At 45.8% G+C, this 19,237-nt stretch overlaps 1 protein-coding gene across 2 annotated transcripts; it reads right to left on the reverse strand.

The window, feature by feature from the left end:
- Positions 1-2,303: 2,303 nt before the first annotated feature.
- ASNS (asparagine synthetase (glutamine-hydrolyzing)) lies at positions 2,304-17,995 on the reverse strand. 2 transcript variants are annotated; one of them, XM_079948157.1, is made up of 12 exons: positions 17,713-17,995; positions 16,052-16,318; positions 14,931-15,168; positions 11,589-11,774; positions 10,858-10,959; positions 10,488-10,615; positions 8,974-9,100; positions 8,553-8,659; positions 7,828-7,928; positions 7,271-7,352; positions 6,726-6,881; positions 2,304-2,783 (listed from the first exon to the last, which is right to left on the reverse strand). In XM_079948157.1, the coding sequence occupies exons 2-12, from the start codon at positions 16,298-16,300 to the stop codon at positions 2,574-2,576; spliced, it is 1,686 nt and encodes a 561-aa protein (XP_079804283.1). In that variant the 5' UTR covers positions 16,301-16,318; positions 17,713-17,995; the 3' UTR covers positions 2,304-2,573. The 2 variants fall into 2 exon arrangements, with proteins under 2 accessions (XP_079804283.1, XP_079804282.1); XM_079948156.1 differs by having other exon boundaries at positions 17,821-17,994.
- Positions 17,996-19,237: the final 1,242 nt, after the last annotated feature.

Raw genomic sequence — 19,237 nt, forward strand, 5'->3', positions numbered from 1 at the left:
TGTCATGTTGCACCAGAAGTGGTTTAGTCATGCTGACCACATGACCCGGAAAGCTCTCTGTGGACAAACGCCAGCTCCCTCGGCCTGAAAGCGAGATGAGCACCGCAACCACAGTCGCCTTTGACTGGACTTAACCATCCAGGGGTCCTTTACCTTTTTTTACCTTTGCAACGTGCATGGCCTCAACACTGAAATTTGTGGGTGCCTGGTCCCTTCATGGGGAATTTTGTGGGTGCTCAGCACCTATGACTCCAACTCCCATCATCTCTATGGTGGCAGCCCTTGGTTCCTACCGATGCAGGGCAACCATCAACCTGATGCCGAGTTCTCTCACCACATCACCCCACCCAGCTCCATCCCCATCTTGGTGATGGGGTCACCATCAGAGTGCTACTCTTGCCAGTTGTTGAAATGGTATGGAAGACAATGCAATACCCACAAGGTTGACCAGAACAGCCACAATGATTCCTTCAATCTCAGCAGGTGGGGGTGGGGATGCTATCGCAGTCATAGAAGTCGCTGCTGGAAGCCGCTCTTGTATGTAGAGGATCATGTTACATCTTTCCAGGGGTTTAACAAGCATACAGAGATGTCGATGGCTTGGGACACACGTGAACTAGACCTGAATACAAAGCAACACCTCTTCCTTGCCTGCCCTTATTTATCTCTCTTTGCAAATACTTGATCAAGGAAAGCAAAACCAGCAACAAAATCACCATCAGGTTGAGACCAACCCTAAACGGCCTCGGCCCAGTATACCTGAAGGATTGTCTCCACCCCCAACATTCAGCCCAGACACTGAAGTTCAGCTGCTAGGGCCTTCTGGGAGTTCCCTCACTGCAAGAAGCGAAGCCACAGGGAACAAGGCAGAGGGTGTTCTCAGTGGTGGTGGCGCCCGCCTTGTAAAACACCCTCCCATCAAATGTCAAGGAAATAAACAGCTACAGTGGTACCTCGGGTTAAGTACTTAATTTGTTCCGGAGGTCCGTTCTTAACCTGAAACTGTTCTTAACCTGAAGCACCACTTTAGCTAATGGGGCCTCCCGCTGCTGCCGGGCCGCTGGAGCCCGATTTCTGTTCTCATCCTGAAGCAAAGTTCTTAACCCGAGGTACTATTTCTGGGTTAGAAGAGTCTGTAACCTGAAGCGTATGTAACCTGAAGTGTATGTAACCTGAGGTACCACTGTATCTGACTTTTAGAAGACATCTGAAGGCAGCCCTGTTTAGGGAAGTTTTATCATGTGTCAGAGCTGCCTCTAGGTCCCAGCTCACAGAGGACCAACGCTAGGCTGTAGTAATGTACAAAAGTCTTTATTGAAGTTCAGTTTCCATTTCAAAGCCACAGCGTGCAGCCCTACGTCTTAAACCCTAGATCGGCGCAGTCCCATCTGAGTCTCCTCCCCTATGACACCAGTTTAAGATCCTAGCCCTGCTCCACCTTTTACGCTGCTCTCTCCTCCTCTGGGTCCTCCTGCCCGCTGGGGCATTGCCCTTTCTGGACTCTTCCGACGCTGAGTCGCTTAGCTTCTCCCCCTCCCTCCGGCGGGCTTTAGGACCCGGTTCCCAATCCTCATTCTCTGCTGTACATTTGAACTTGCCTCTCGCACCAGCCCAGTGACCTTTCTCCTAACCGTTACACTACTTCAGTCACTGCTTCCCTCTTCCGGGACACTGGCCGGATCTGACCTCTCCTCCGTTGTCCGACTTTCTGATGGAGGCGTGGTCAGCCCTGCCTTATCTTCTCTCCCTGGTGGGGAATGCACTGGCCCCGATCCTTGGGACTCTTCCCCCCCACTCTGCTCTGGTGGGGAAGCTGGTCCTGATTTCCAGCTACTGCTCTGGGAGTCCCTGCTGCCCCCTTGCTCCTGGGGCGTTCCCCTTGGGAACCCCCTACCCCTGGCCACTGGCGCCCCCTTCTGTGAATCTTCCGATTCGCTGGAGAGGCTCATGGAATCCCTCGGTCCACTGTCCTCTTCTCCTACGCTCCCCTCGGATTCTTCCCCTTCTCTCTCCATCTCCTCTCTTCCCTGTGCCTCTGCTCCTGAGCCCCTGACATCATGTTTTTAATATTCTGTTGGAAGTCACCCAGAGTGGCTGGGGAAACCCAGCCAGATGGGCAGGGAATAAATAATAAACTATTATTATTATATTTTGCTGGCTGGGCCAGAGCAGAAAATGATCCCTGCCCCCCATCCAATTCCAAATCAAGGTACGTTAATACCCAATGACAATCAAGTTATTTCCGCCACAGAGGCAGAATCAATCCAAAAGGGCCTCTTCCCAGGAGTAAGAAAAGCAGTCAGTGAGTGATTCCACAGGTTTTAATAATTACTTTGGAGTGTATTAGCTGTAAAATGCAGCTTAAGCATAAACAGAAACTGTCATTTAAACTGTGCTGTCATTTAAATCAGTCATTTAAATCAGTAGTACAGTCCCATTTTATCCCAATTTGCACATTGCTTTATTTTTTTTAAAAAATGCTTTGGGTTTTTTGCTTTCTCTTTTAGGCTAAGGACAATTATAGGCTCACAAGCCACCACCCACAGAGCAACTTCAAAACAGGTTAGAAACGTCTATTCTTTCGTAGCCGATTTGTAATGTTTCAAAGTGCGAGCAGATGGATCTGTGGCCTTGATCCACTTCGGCATCCAGTAGTGAGGGAGCCAATCGGAGCGGCCTGGAAAATGCTTCTCGAAGATCTGGCGGTAGTAATAGCCTTCTTTTGTTTTAGGGGGGTTGAAGGGGAATTTCTCCGCCGCCTTCTCCAGCAGAAGATCATCAACCTATGGGCACAAAAGGGAAAGAAAATTGAAACCGTGAGAACTGCAAACATAAATCCCAGTTTTTGACTAGCTATCCAAGTTTACAACTCCCCCTGCCCAAATCAGTCCATGTCTTCCTGACAGATCGTTACATATTTTGGAAAATCTGCTTGTTTGAAATGCATTTGGACACCTCTGAAGATACTGAGGGATGCATGAGGGATTCCCAAGATCAAGGAGCAGGCTTCGGCCTATGTCTGGATACAACAAGACACCAAGATGGTGGCTTGGAACTTTCAAAACTGCACTGAACTTTTGGTTTCTTAGAACTCCCGAGTAACACTGGGTATGAGAGGCTGCCGGTACAAAAGTTACCTGCCAGCAAAGCAAGACCTGATCGATTTTCACTTGTGAAAAGGATGGGGAACCTGTGGCCCTCCAGAGACTGCTGAAGCCCAACTCCCATCATCTCTGAACATTGCAATGATCGGTTCTGGAGGCCAACAACTACTCAAGGTCCACAGGTTCCCCACCCAATTTAAATTCTTTAACACAACAGGCCATGGAGTTTGTTTCGCAAGCCAGCACTGCAGCTGAGCGAAGCATCCTTGGGTGTAATCACACAGCTACCACTTCACTTATTACAAGTGATTGGCACATCTGCATTTTCATTCACAAGTGTAAGAGTGCTAGTTTAGCAGTTTTCAAGTAAACATGGGGGTTTGAAGCTGGGTTCAAATCCCTCCTCAGTTGTAGAGCTCTCAGCAAGTGACTTGGGCCAGTTGCTATATCCCAGACTAAGTACCTCACACAGTTGTTGCAAGGATAAAATGGGAGAGGGAAGAGAACTTGGTTTTTCATTATTAGGAAGTCAGCGTGGTGTGTAATGTACAAAGTGTTATACAGGCATCACCACCCCAATTTACACACATTCAATTCACACGTGTTTCTTAGTACAAAAAGTACTGGCCTGATGTGTAGAGAACTTTCCTATTCTACTGAGTTCAAGAGTGTTCTGGAAGGTTTCTTTCTATGTGTAAGAAACAGGCAGAAGGTTTCTGATGTTTGGGTTATTCCTTCTGGGAAGCTGAGTACAGCTGGTTTAAACTGGTTCTGTTATCCTTTCTGTCAAGGTCATGCTGACTATAATAGTCAGGCCAGGAGGAGCCTGGGTTTCTCACTTTCTCTTTCTATCTCTTTGTTCTGGTGTAGTATCCCCAGCTGATGTGGACAGACTCCTCCGAGCTGGAAAGCCCACCACCTGTCCTCTTGACCCGTGCCCGTCTTGGCTGATTAGAGCGTGTCCAGACGAGGTGCGGGCCCCCCTGGGTGATATCATCAATTTGTCCCTTGGCACCGGGATATTCCCAGGGGAACTGAAGGAGGCAGTGGTGCGCCCGCTCTTAAAGAAAACATCATTAGATCCCTTAGATCTATCCAATTACCGCCCAGTTTCGAATCTTCCATTCCTGGGTAAGGTGATTGAGAGAGCGGTTGCTGAACAGCTTGGTAGGTTTCTGGATGAAACATCGGCCCTGGATCCATTCCAGTCCGGCTTCCGCGCTGGTCATGGGACCGAGACAGCTCTGGTCGCCCTAACAGATGATCTCCGCAGGCAGCTGGATCGAGGCGGGTCGGGGCTGCTGATTCTTCTAGACCTGTCAGCAGCCTTCGACATGGTCAATCACGAACTCCTGGACCATCGCCTTGCCGACGTTGGGATTCAGGGCACAGTCCTTCAATGACTGCGCTCGTTTCTCTCTGGTCGGGGACAGAGGGTGGCGCTTGGGGGAGAATTGTCATCGCGCCACTCCTTGGTGTGTGGAGTGCCTCAGGGTGCGATTCTCTCCCCGATGCTTTTTAACATCTTTATGCGCCCCCTCGTCCAGCTTGTCTGGAGTTTTGGGCTGGGTTGCCATCAGTATGCCGATGACACCCAACTCTATCTGTTGATGGATGGCCATCCTGACTCGGCCCCAGACACACTGACCAGATGTCTGGAAGCTGTGGCTGGATGGTTACGTGGGAGCCGGTTGAAGTTAAATCCTTCGAAGACAGAGGTCCTCTGGCTGGGACAGGGCGATATGGGATTGAGGGGGCAACTCCCATCTCTTGCGGGGGTGCAATTAGTGCCAGCACCGTCCGTTAAGAGTTTGGGTGTAATCTTCGATACCTCCCTCTCTATGGAGGCGCAGATTACAGCTATAACAAAGGCAGCATTTTTTCATCTCCGCCAAGCTAAGCAGTTGGCTCCTTATCTCTCTTGCCCTGACCTAGCCACTGTGATCCACGCGACGGTCACCTCCAGACTGGATTATTGTAACTCGCTCTACGTGGGGCTACCCTTGAGACTGACCCAGAAACTCCAGCGGGTGCAGAATGCCGCGGCGAGACTCCTTATGGGGTCTTCGCTGCGAGATCACATTCATCCGGTACTGTACCAGCTGCACTGGCTCCCGGTGGAGTACAGGATCAGGTTTAAGGTGCTGGTTTTAACCTTTAAAGCCCTATACGGCCTAGGACCCTCGTACCTACGGGACCGCCTCTCCTGGTATGTCCCACAGAGGAACTTACGGTCTGCAAATAAAAACATCTTGAAGATCCCAGGCCACAGAGAGGTTAGGCTGGCCTCAACTAGAGCCAGGGCCTTTTCGGCTGCGGCTCCAATCTGGTGGAACGCACTGTCACAAGAGACCAGGGCCCTGCGGGACTTGACATCTTTCCGCAGGGCCTGCAAAACAGAGCTGTTCCACCAGGCCTTTGGTCAGGGCGCAGCCTGACTCCCCTCCTCTGGCAATCTGCACGGAATTTTGCTTATTGGTTGCCATAAATTTGATTTTAATTAATTTTTATAATGAAATGTTTTTAGAATCGTTGGATTATTTTGATTGTTGTTAGCCGCCCTGAGCCCAGCTTTGGCTGGGGAGGGCAGGATATAAATAAAATTTATTATTATTATTAGTGTTCGGTAGAATATAGTGTTAAGGTTTAGTCTTATTATAAGTTATAACAATTATTATTATTATTATTATTATTTATTTGTACCCCGCCCATCTGGCTGGGTTTCCCCAGCCACTCTGGGCAGCTTCCAACAAAGATAAAAAAAACATTAAAACATCAGTCATTAAAAACTCCCCTAAATAGGGCTGCCTTCAGATGTCTTCTAAACATCAGATAGTTGTTTATCTCTTTGACATCTGAAAGATGGCGTTCTACAGGGCGGGCGCCACTTCCTTACTGTAAGTTTAAATTCAGTCTGCTGCAACTAGATTTCTTATGGACTCTGCCAATCCTGAATGTATTGGATTTGTGAACATTATGCTCAATTGCCTTCAGTAGCAGTAAAGCTCTGCTGGATGAAGTACAATTGCCTTTGGTCTATTTTTTGGCTCCAGAACCACTAACCCCTCGAAGTGGGGGGAGAGACCTGAAGCATCTCAGAAAAGAAGAGAAGAAGAGGAGTTTGGATTTGATATCCCGCTTTATCACTACCTGAAGGAGTCTCAAAGCGGCTAACATTCTCCTTTCCCTTCCTCCCCCACAACAAACACTGTGTGAGGTGAGTGAGGCTGAGAGACTTCAGAGAAGAGTGACTGGCCCAAGGTCACCCAGCAGCTGCATGTGGAGGAGCGGGGAATCGAACCTGGTTCACCAGATTATGAGTCTACCACTCTTAACCACTACACCACACTGCCCCTCCAGCTTGTGAGAAGACTCTCTCCGGAGCCGAAAGAGGGTGTCTCCTTCAGGCTCCACAGAGGGTCTCCTCGCGAGCTGTAGGCACAGCGAGGTGTTCCCCATTTATGTGGATTTCACTTATGCATGCATGGGGGCATAACATAACCCCCACGTAAATGGAGAGTCACCTGTATAAATATGTGAACTCACCTGAAAGACACACAAAAAATGCAACTTCTATAAGTTTCAGACTTGTAGAAGACTATAAAAGATGTAACAGTGTACCTGGGTATCAATATAGTCTTGGAGGATTGAGAACCATGATTTCTTGACAGAAGTTAAGCCATCGCTGAAGGCTTCTTTGGGTCTCCAGAGTATCTCTTTAGGCAATAAGTTGGTATCTTCAAAGGCCTCTCTTAAAAGGTGTTTCTCAATTCCATTCTGTTAAGAGATACCACAAATATCAGCCACCAAAAGACTGACATTAAAATATAAAAAAGATTTAGACTAGAAACACAATCCATTGTTTCAGAAGCAGCTCCGTTAGACAGTGCCAGACACAACACAGCATTTTAAGAATGAAGTTAGAGAGGTAAATGCCAAAGTCAATCATACGGTTTGGTGTATTAAGCTGGAATTCTAAATAGATCTCCCAGGTGAGACTCAACCTTTCATCAATGTGCCAACTGGTGATCATAGCCTAAGCCTGAACTTCTAAACATGCTTAATAAGGAAGGCGCCTCGCTGAATTTAATAGGGCTAACCTCTCAATAAACCTGTCTGGGATTACAGTATAAATTTCCTAGCTGGGTTATATGTGCATAGTTTACCTTTGGTGTTCTGAGTTCTGCTGGCAAAGACAGGTAATAAGCAGTAAACTGGTGGTCCAAAAATGGAACTCTCATTTCCAGACTGAAAAAGAGAAAGCATCAATAGCTACTTATTAAACTTATAAGTAGATGTTGTTTTTGTACGAGAATATATCTAAGAGACTTACAGTAACAACTAAGAAATCCTAAAGCTATTTGTAGTCAGACACTTGCACAGAGCTCTAAATGCAATATTTTTCCTTGTGCGACGTCTATACATTTCAAAAGCTTCTCACTGTGCTAGGCTATAAACAGCACCACATACCGGACAACAGGCTCTCTCGTCTCTTTCTTGAAAAAACCCCAAACCACCATAGAGAATCAGTGTTAAAGAATTGATTTCAATTTAACTTTAAATAGGGACCGTAGTTTGTTTTTAGTTCTTCCTGGAGACGCGTTGCAGATTACTGAAAAACTAAAAGGTACCCCAAGTTTGACGTCTACCTTAGAAGCAATGGCAATGCATTTTTACTTTTGTCCCATTGACACTGCAATATAGCGTTACAAAGCAGACCTACCCATGGGCAGCTGTTGTCCTGTCCGCACGGAGGACATCGAAGAGGTAGAGTTCTCGGAGGAGCCTCTCGCTTTCCTCTGCAGCTTCTTCTGGGGTGGGGGCCTGCATCAAGGACATAGGAGAAAGATGACCTTCCTGGGCAAGGAACTTGGGCTAACACGTGCAAACGTAAATCAGCAGAGGACACAGGGCTGCAGCATCCATTTAAAACTCATGGCATCCACCAAAGAATCCTGGAAACTGTAACTTACCCTGCACAGAGCTACAATTCCCAGCACCCTTAACAGACTACAGTCCCCAGAATTCTTTGGGGGAAAGTTACGTGCTTTAAATGGATGCTATGGATGTGACGTCGGTAGCACAGAAGTTGCCTTGTATGCAGAAAGCTCCAGTTCCAATCCCTGGCATTTTCAGGCAGAGCTAGGAGAGCACTAGGCAGAGAGCTGCTGCCAGTCCGTGTACACCTGTGTTTTCCCAAACTTGGGTCTCCAGCTGTTTTTGGACTACAACTCCCATCATCCCTAGCAGGGCCTTCTCTGCATTGGCTCCCCGTCTGTGGAATGTTCTCCCCAGGGAAGTTCACCTGGCGCCTTCATTATACACCTTCAGGTGTACTCTGGTTTCACCTCAGATCGTACAGATCTTTCGCCTTTTGCTCTCTTATTGTGGTGTGTTCATTCGCAGGCAAGAATGAGCATTATTTGAGAAACACAACAAGCATTTTACCTTATGAAAATAGATGTATCCTTGCGTCAACTCATCTGAGCCTTCTCCTGAGAAAATGACGGCGCTGTCCGTTTTCTCCCGTATGTATTTGGAGACCAGATACATGCCTAGTCATGGAGAGACCGTTTCAAAAAACAACTTCGTTTGTTTTCCCAAACTACATCCTTAGGCCAAGGCTTCCCCTAACATGCCACTTAAGCAGTATCGTCTGAAGAAAGGCGTTTCAAAGATAAAGACAGGCGCTCGTATCTTTGTAAGCTCCACTTTATAGCAGGAATGGAAGGCCCATTCTGGAGGGGTGACCTCAGGTGACTGACAGGTGGGAAACCCCGCCCATGTGTCAAAATGGGCCTGTAAGGATGGATCTGCTTCAACAGCACCTTCCTCTCAGGGGAAGAAGAAGGAAAAATATGTATCTTACCCACTGAAGCTCGTACAGTTGTAATGTCGTAGGTTTCCAAGGAAAGTATAACGTCTTCTAGTACCTGAATACCTTCTTCAGAATTAAAAATGACCTCATGATGTTCACTCCCAATGTAAGCTGCCACCTGTTAATAAGAATTTATATTAAGTGACCTGCGAAGTGGCTCAACTGGGATTCAAGACCAAAGTTAAGCTGCATCTAGAATGAAGAAGAAGCTTATGGTTAGGCAAGGTAGCACAGTCGTACCTCAGAAGTTGAATGGAATCCGTTCCGGAAGTCCGTTAGGCTTCCAAAATGTTTGGAAACCAAGGCACGGCTTCTGATTGGCTGCAGGAAGCTCCTGCAGCCAATCAGAAGCCACAGAAGCTGCGCCGGATGTTCGGATTCCAAAGAACATTCGCAAACCGGTTTGCAGCATTCTGGAGCCAGGTTTGCAGCATTCTGGAGCCAAAACGTTTGAGGCGCAATGTGTTTGACTTCTGAGATACAACTGTATATGCACCAATCTATTTATTTCTTTTTAAAAAATCTACACCCCCAAATAATCTCAAGTCCAGGTCAAGAAAAGCTGAATTCTACTATTTTCCTTTTGCAAACCAACCTATTTCATTATGTACAATATAATTTGCTCCTGCTAGTTATGGGGTAGAGCAATGAGTTATGCAAAGCACTGGTGCAGAAAGAAAAGCCCTGCAGGATCCAACCAAAAGGCCTTTGTAGTCCAGCATCCCAGGGTGGCCAACTGTATATTTCTGAGACACTCACAGGCAGGGCATTAAAGCCGCCTTCCTGCGAATGTCATTTGTGGTGTCTTCTGAAGATGGAGGTTTCATGTTTAATTGGGTAGCCTCCACAAACATGTCTAATCCTCATTTTAAAAAAGACCATCACTGCATCTTGTAGCAGTGAGTTCCATCAATTAAATTATGCATTGTGTGAAGAAGCTCTCTGTTTTGCCTGTCCTGAATCTAACTGTACGAAGGCATGAACAACTTAGGCTCAGGATACCTTAACAACCACCTTACTCTTCTATGTCCCAGGTCTATCATTGAAATCATCTGGGGCAGCACTATGAGTGAATCACCCATAGATCAGAAGCCCAGCTCACATCAACAAGGAATCATGCCTTCAGTGTAGTGGGCTACAAACTTGCTCATTTAAAAAAGTCTAGATTCTCAACTTGACGTATCCTGTGTCAGTCTCATCTACTACACATTTTGGAAATACGTTTGTTTGCTGTGTGTTTAGACACACTTCCAAACATATTGTAACCAAAATTTCAATATGGATCCTGAGATAAAGGGGCAAGTTTTCACCTATGTTTGAGTACGACCGCACACCATTTTGAATCACAATGGCAGACCAAACCTTTCAAAGCTGTGCTGGTTTTAACCATGGATTTCAAAACTGCACTAATTTATTGGTTTCTTTGATCAGTGTCAGGTATGAGGTTGCTGGTTGATACAGGTGAATGTGGAGCCTGTGCCTTCTGAACTAAAATAGTACTATACCTTTCTGGCAGCCAGCAGGTCAGGAGCATCTTCCATGCCAATTGCAAAGGTTTGTAATGGGTAGCGAGTGTTTCCTTCTTTCATCAATTTGATTAGCATTGAAGCAACCAAGCTAGAATCCAGGCCGCCTGTCAAAACATCATTAGCAATTATGCCTATCCAGGAACATGTAGCTTTCTATGCTGTATCCAGCCACCTGCCAGTCAGAATTACTTGCCAAGAAAAAGTGTTGCCTGCATTTTATGGTCTGGTTTAATGGTTTCCATTAAATTGTTTCTATATTGGGGGGATGGGGACCCATGCACCTACAGTAAGGTTGTGACTATATTAGTGAAAGGCAATGGTAATCATAAAACACATTATTTTTTACCTGACAAGAGACAGCCAATTCTTCTGTGAGCCATCAAACGTTTTCTGACAGCATTTTCAAACAAAAGCCGAATGTTGCTTTTAACTGTTTCAACATCAAAACCTATCAAGAGAAAAAAAGATTCATTTATTAATACTCCACCTTTTAACCAAGAAGCTGGTGGTGGCATGTAAGTATTCCTCACCCTCTGTTTTTAATTTTCTTACAAGGTAGGTTAAGATGAAAGATAGCCACTGGCCCAAGGTGAGCTTTCATGGCTGAGCCATGGTCTCCCTGATCGTGGACCAAGACCTTATCCATGACACCATCCTGGATCTCCATACCAGTGATGTGGCTCTCAAGAAGTTGTTGGGCTCCAACTCCAATCAGCCTCAGATGTGGCCAATGGTCAAGGATTACGAGACTTGTAATCCAACAACATTTGGAGGGTAAGGTGTTTCCAAGCCACAGTTCCCTGGGTTTGCACGTCACAGGGAACTATGGCTTGTTTAAAGCAGAACCTTCCAAGTATTTGAACCCAGCACTCTACCCACACATTGGCTTTTCAAAATCAGACTGTTTAGACAGAACATAAAGTTCTCCATCAGAAACACATAATTTAATCATGGTTTGATAATTCGTAGTCTATTCCCCAACAGCAATGTACGAAGCCTCAAGGCATCATATCCCTAGAACAGTAAATTTGCACCTTTACTAAGGCAGAAAGAAGACTATTTTAGATTTGCTGTTACCCGAGGGGAGATTTTGTACAGCGCTGTAGGCAGCATGCAGAGGTTCATCTTTAGGGCTGTGAAATTTCACCACTTCCACTGATGCAACTTTGCCATTTGGCTTTAAATCCAACACTTCATAGTGTCCTGGAGGGAAAGGGTCCACTCTGGGATCAAGGGACATGCTGTGCTTCAAGTTGATAAGACCTAAATATGTAACAAGACATTGTGGGGTACAGGGGGAGAGAAGGCAGAAATGGTGTTAGCTTTTGCCCATGTAACATAAAATATGCACTGTCAAAGCATGAGAAATTTTCAGAACTGTAACAGTTAACTACAGCATTATAAGAAATGTAGCAAATCTAACCCTGGGCCAGCACAAGATTAGGAAAAAGATATATAGGGAGACAGTAGCATTCAACCTTTGCAAATAGAGGAACCACCTACAAGACCAAAGTGCAACACACACACCATATATATATATATATATATATATATATATATATATATATAATCTATATCTATATCTACATCTGGAAGGCACCAGGGTGCTGAAAGCTACTATTACACATATACCCCTTTCTCTTCTTTTAGCATGGCCAGATGCAGATGACTTATATCTACAGTCATACCTCGGGTTGAAGTAGCTTTGGGTTGAGCGTTTTCGGGTTCTGCTCTGCGACAACCCAGAAGTAACAGAATGCGTTACTTCCGGGTTTTGCCGCTCGCACATGCGCAAACGTTCAAAATGACGTCAGTGCATGCGCGGAAGCGGCGAATCGCGACCCGCACAGATGCGAGTTGCGTTCGCTTCAGGATGCGAACAGGGCTCTGGAACGGATCCCGTTCGCATCCAGAGGTACCACTGTATTTTGAACAGTTTACGAAGCGGGAAACATGCAAAGCAAAAGGAGGGCACACAAATTTTTTTGTCTATCAATAAAGGAGACAAGTACACATATCAGTGCGATGACTCTAGTAAATGCAAACGTCTTTCTCTCTCGCCTGACCTCAAATCTAATCAAACCCTGCACACATCCGACCTGCTGAGAGCCCTGCTGGAGAAAGTCCATGCCGGAGGCACGATCACTGCCAGTAAATGAATCAGCACTCATTAGCCAAGGCTTGTGGCCCTCTCAGTGTTGCTACGTTCCAACTCCCATCGTTCCTGACCACTGGCCATGTTGACTGGGGGCTGATGGGGTCCGACAGCATCTTCCCCATCCCCAGGAGTTAGAGCACCTCAATACACTTTTGTAGACGGTACCCTCTGAACTCGCCATCTTTGCAGAGAAACAGAATCCAGTGACGCACAAGCTGAGATGCATTGGTCCCTCAGTATACTATATACCTCTGTCTCATGTTCTATTAAAAAAAACAAAAAAAACCCCTCCACTTTCTTCACATGACCCAAACCTGGAGGAGTTATTTCCCCAAATATTTGTGGTTCAGCCCTTGCCTAGATGGTGCCAATTCAAGTCGGCATGGCTTCCCTTTCGTCTTTGTTGTTTTCATACTCTGATCAACCGGAGCTCCACGAGAGGCACACAGCTCCCTTTGTCCCAACAATAGTTCGATGCAATGCAGGGCTCAGGGGTATTTACAATGGCCCAGCCTCCACTCATTGTGTTTCCTCTGGTTGCTTGCTTGCAACAAGAGGCACCTTGTTATCCATATGAGCCAGGGGGCTGATCCCCCAGAGTCCCCATTAACAGCCCCCTCTGCTTCTATTGCCCTGGTTTAGAGGACAGCCTCCTCAACAGGCACAGCTTGCTGAAGAAGAGCTGCTCTCTGCTTTTCCTGCATTAGAATAGCTAACCCTTGTGCTTCAGAGTTTCTCTTTCTCCCTTCAGCTCTGATGCAGATACCCCTGCTGCTTCTCAGCAAGGAAATGTAACACATTCTAACTTCCCTCTCTAAACCGGCCCTGCCGTGCAGCCTCCCTCCTCAATGAATTCCTCCTGCCTCTACTGCCCCTTCGGTTTAAGCAGAGAATGGCTGGGCCAGCTTGACAAATGCCCATGCAAACTTATCTCTTATTTTTTTAACAACCTACATACTAACAAATCTTGCTTGTTCACAATAAACTGTACACTCTTTTATTATTATTATTATTATTATTATTATTATTATTATTTATATCCCGCTCTCCCCAGCCAAAGCTGGGCTCAGAGCGGCTAACAACAGTAAAATAATACAGCATTCTAAAATCAATTCGTTATAAAATCAGTTCAAATCAAACTGATGGCAACCATTGGGCTAGAGCTCTGTGAAGAATTACCAAAGGGGGGAGGGTCAGGCTGTGCCCTGGCCAAAGGCCAAGTGGAACAGCTCTGTCTTGCAGGCCCTGTGGAAAGATGTCCAGTCCCGCAGGGCCCTAGTCTCTTGTGACAGAGCGTTCCACCAGATTGGAGCCACAGCCGAGAAAGCCCTGGCTCTGGTCGAGGCCAGCCTAACCTCCCTGTGGCCCGGGATCTCCAAGATGTTTTGTTTGAAGACCATAAGGTCCTCCATGGGACATACCAGGAGGCATATTTTCCTCTTATTAGTACTAGAAGCTCGATTCAGTTTGCTACAGGTGTAACGCTCAAGCACAGAGAGATCTCTATAGTACCAGGGTAGGGAAAGTTTTAGCCTTCAAGATGTTGCTGAACTACAACTCCCATCTGCCTCAGCAAGTGTGGCCAAAGGCCAGGGATGATGAAAGTTGTAGTTCAGCAACATATGGAGGGCTGAAGGTTCCCCACACCTGCCGTAGAGTATAGAAAAACTTATCTCCAGCTTCTGCAGTGTGTGTGTGCATGGATACTGTGTGTGCTAGGCTAGTGCAGGCAAGAGGAGGCTTCTGAGTAACTCCTTATCTCTGTCTAGACGCATCCCACTATGCTGAGTGAATAAGTGCAACCGTGTAGGGGTGGCGTTGGACAGAGAGATGGGTCTTCCATTATTTATACTGCTTAGTGTGAAAATGCATACACACCATAAAGAATTTGAGGAATGGGGGCAGAGGGAGACAGAGCGAAAACTGGTCTGGAAGCCATTACACCCATCTTAAACTTGATCACATCCTACATATTTCTATCATGGGATAAAACAAACAGAAAGCTAAGGTGCGCACCAAAACAAGGCACCAAATAATTACTGCAAGTACTGCTGAAAGCTGTCACAAATTTGGTCAAAGCAAGGTGTCAAGTAGACATTACTTCATTCAGGGCAAACATACTTTCATAAAAGTGAGATGAAGCAACATCTTTCATAAAGAGAAGAGATTAAACAATTAGGTTTGTTGTGGCAGGATCAAGTTGCAGCAATATCTGTACCACATGAAGGCAATTTCAAAAGAGATTCAGAGTTTGAGGTTACCTTTGGCCTCGGAGCAGACGCCCAGGAATCCATCATCTGTCAGGACCTTGAACAACGGTCTGACTCCGTATGTATCTCTTCCCAGAAACACTTTTCTATTTGCTGTGTCAAGCAAAATGTATGCAAACACACCATCTAGCAGGGAGGCTGTTTGCTCTATTCCTCCCTTGTTGTAAAGATGAAGGATTACTTCTCCATCGACCAAGGTCTGGTAATCAAATTCAAACTTCTTTTGCAGCTACAAAAGAGAAATAAATGAGTTTTTTTAAGAATGAAACCAATGCATATTGTCAGGCACACATGAAAGGAAGGCATTTTTACACCCTAAAAGGGAAATAATTATACATTAATGTTCAAATGCCGTAGATTAGTTTTGTCAATAAGTGCTGGAAAGATGTGCAGTTGTCTCTTCAGAATGCAACTAAACCATCTGAATGATTCAAAAAGTAAACTAAGGGGCTGCTGTCTCAGAATATCCAATCTCATGAATTAAGCTTGGGATAAAGTTTTTTCCCCTCATCCTACACCTTTCACGACAAAATGCTTTGAATGCGTTCAGAGAAGTGCACTCGTGAAGGTTAAGAAGGAGGGATCCTATCAAATATTTCTACTGAGCATTTTAAACACGGAGGCAAAGCAAAAAATATTTTGTAGCACAAACTTATATTTTTATTTATTATTATATTTGTATGCCACCTTGCTTCCAAGAAGCTCAAAACAGCAAATATGGTTCTTCTGCCCCATGCCATTCCATATTGCTCTCACAATAACCCAGTTACTGAGAGACAATAACTGGCCCAATGCCAACTACTGAGCTTCATAACTAAGTGGGGATTTAAACTCTGGTTTCCCAAGTCCAAGTCCAACACCCTAACTGCTGCATCACATGAATGATGCTTCTGTACTAACGCTTTACAGTTACTTAAAATGGCCAGCCCAAATTCCCAAATGGGGGGGGGGGTGTTTATAAACAATTTTTATTTATATGCTGCATTTCGGCTCAAGTCCTTCCAAAGCAGCTTACAGAAACTCGTTAAAACAACAAATAAATATTTTGAACATGCAAAGCTAGCTCTAAAGAGATCATTGAAGCAAGCGTTGAGGTGGTTGTTGTCGTTTACCTTTTTGAAGTTATAGATTTCTCCATTGTAACACAGCCACAAGTAAGGGAATTTCTTCACCCGTATGGGTTGCATTCCATAGAGCTGGTCAACAATCGCAAGACGGTGGAAGCCAAAACAGCAGTTGGTGAATCCATTGACGTTCTCAAACCGAAACGCATCTGGACCTCTGTGGGCTATTTTCATTGCACAAAGACATTGAGCGGAGAGGCATTCGTCACTTCCGAAAAGGGCCCAAATGCCACACATGGTGGTATCTGCTCAAGACTGTTGGGGAAAAGTAGCAAAGTTCCTGAGTTCAGTTACAAGCCAATGATCTCCAGAGCAAGGTGGGTAGCACAATGTCCTGCCCAGTGACTGCACTGCCTTCTAGACAAGCTTCCAGGTGCTTTGTGCCGGTGATGGGGAGCACCAGAGGCAAGGGGGCAGATAAATAAATGTACATTTAACCTTTGTAAAATTTCTACACACACACACACCCTTCTTTGTCCTTCATCCAGGAAAGCAAGATTCATGGACACTTGCCAGCTAAGCTAACAGGAAACACTTGGAGGGTCTGAAAGTATTACACAACTATTCACACTATCCAGAGTTTTACTCTTCATACAATGAAGGGTGATAGCCAACATTTACTCATACTCAGAACAGACCCATGCAAAGTATGACTAACACTATGTATATCACTTTGTAACTCCAGTCTGGGAGTATGTTCCACTGAAGTCAATGGGATTTACTTCTGGAGCAGTTGTAAGTTTTACTCAGAGCAGGCCCACTGAAATTAATGAACATTACTAACTTAGGTCCATTACTTTCAACTCTGAATAAAACTTAGTTGAATACCACCCACTCTATGTTTATAGGTTTGCACTGTGAAAAGGACTATCACACTGGCACTCATCTTAAATAAATAATAATAATTATGCTAAGGACTTGGTCAGCAGTGAATGACAAGATTTGGAATAAGTCTTAATTTCTGAAGACAAGAAAGGCTAACATATGGGGAGTGGAGAAGACAAGAGAGTATCCCTAGGGCAGACTTCTACGGTCTTACACTTTATACTCTTTTCCCAAACTACAGAGAAAAGATTCTAGTCATTTTGCAGTTCAGCACATATTACTCATAGAAGTTGAGAAGGGGGCGCTTCCTGATGTTGTTTGACTACAACTCCCATCAGCCTCAGCCACCCAGGGATTATTGCAGCTGTCCTCCAACAACATATGGAGGACCACAAGTTAGTTTTAACTCAAGGGTAGCTATCAGAAGAGAATGTCTAACATAATCAAGGGGGGGGGACACTCCTTTTTCTTTTTGCTTGGCAACATACCCAAGTACCTGTAAGAACTGCATGACAACCAGACATTCAACAGGTGCAGCAAAACGAAATAGTCCCAAATGTTGCAACCTTTCCTGTCAAGCGGCTTGGTTGTCCTTTCCTGAACCTTTGCCAACTCCGCAAGGGAGCAGAGGGGACCACAGACCGTACACATAATTGCTAACGTGCTCACATCACAGATCGGTATAACGGCATTTATGACACGCCCCACAAACTCGTTTCCTGACGATCCCTAAGCATAGAACCTGCCTCTCACCCCCCCCCCTCCATCTCCATAATAGCTACCACACACTCCGTCTGAATGCTGGATCTCGCCCTGCCACGCACCTGAGCTCTTTTTGCAAAAAGTGTGCCGGGGTGGGGCGAGAATAGCAACGAAGGACCGGGTACAAGCCGGACTCCAAGAATGTCTCCCCTCGTCGCTTCGCCCGTTACCTGTCGGTGATCCTGCACCGGGAAATGAAATGACAGCTCCGCAGCAAGCCAGAAAAGATTGCACCCACCGGCCAGCTCCGCCGCTCAACCTCGTGCTGCCCGCTTAGGACTTAAACGGGAAGGAGGCAAGCGGAAGCCGCCCGCTGCCTGCGCCGGCCTCGTGTAACACACAGGCGGATTTCATCAGCCCCGCGCTACGCCCCGCCTCCTGCTTGGGCTTCCTGGTCCTGATGCAGATCAGTCTGGGCGGGTTGGCTAGCGGCGTGTCAAGGGGGTGGCCGCCCGCTATTGCTATTACCTGTAGCTTTTTCGTCCTGCTCTTCTCACGAGGCTGTGTATATATCCGGCCTACCACCCCCCACCCCCCCAGTTTTCTCACCCCGCACAACAACCCTGAGAGGTTGGCAGTGCCGGATTTGCGTATAAGCTAAACAAGCTATAGCTTAGGGCCCCACTCTCTTGGGTGCCCCCCAAAAATTGTAAAGGAAAAAAAACGGGATGTACATTTCCAAAATAGAAGATAAAAAACAAATAAAATAAAACTTATCCTATGTGATGTAGGTAATGGGCCCTACCTGCTGGCCTGCTCCCTAAAATATCACTGGTTTGCTCATTTCTATATATAGGGTGCCTACATTCTTAATTGTGTTTCAGTTCAACAATTACTTTGATAAAATACCAGTACATATTTTGTTATGTGCAAATGGCTTTAGATACCTATTAGGTCCATAAATTACCATATAGCATATATTCAACACAAAAAACGGCGACAATTTGTTGTTGACAAAGGACAGCTGGACATATAAAGGACCTCTTCAGGAGCTTAGGGCCTCATCAAACCTAAATCCGGCCCTGGAGGTTGGTCAGGGAGAGAAAGTCATGGATACTGATTTCTTGCAGCTATTTCCATCCCACGTCGACCCTGCGAGTGGGAGAGAGAGAATAATAACTGGTGTTTATTTAATGTTTACAGTTACTGAGCTCCCACCTTTGGGGATCCAAATCCTTCCACTGTTTTTAAAACAGGAAAAAGCAATGTTGACATATTAAGACGTCACCAGGCTCCTTCCCCAAGGGCAGCTGGTGGTTGAATGAGTAGGCAGCTGGAGCAGGGTGGGACTGGCTTTGCCTGTGATTCTCTTTCTCCGAATCCTTCTCAAAGAGCAGGTGGTGGTAGGTGGCCCTATCCCGCCCCCAGCAGCAACCAGTTCATGTATTCTTCTTAATCTGCCTCCCACTGGCATAAGGCACCCAGCTGGCTTCACTGGCTAAGTAGTGGGTTTGAACCCAGATTTTAATTTAGGCCAACACACCTGCTTGCTATGTACGTAACTTCATGGCTGTGATTATTATTGAAATGTTTTGTTTATAGCACTGTACACCCTGAGACCACATTCACACAACCCCCCCGCAAATT

This window comes from Podarcis cretensis (genome assembly GCF_951804945.1).
Source record: "Podarcis cretensis genome assembly, chromosome: 12".
In the NCBI taxonomy this organism is placed as follows: Eukaryota; Metazoa; Chordata; class Lepidosauria; order Squamata; family Lacertidae; genus Podarcis; species Podarcis cretensis.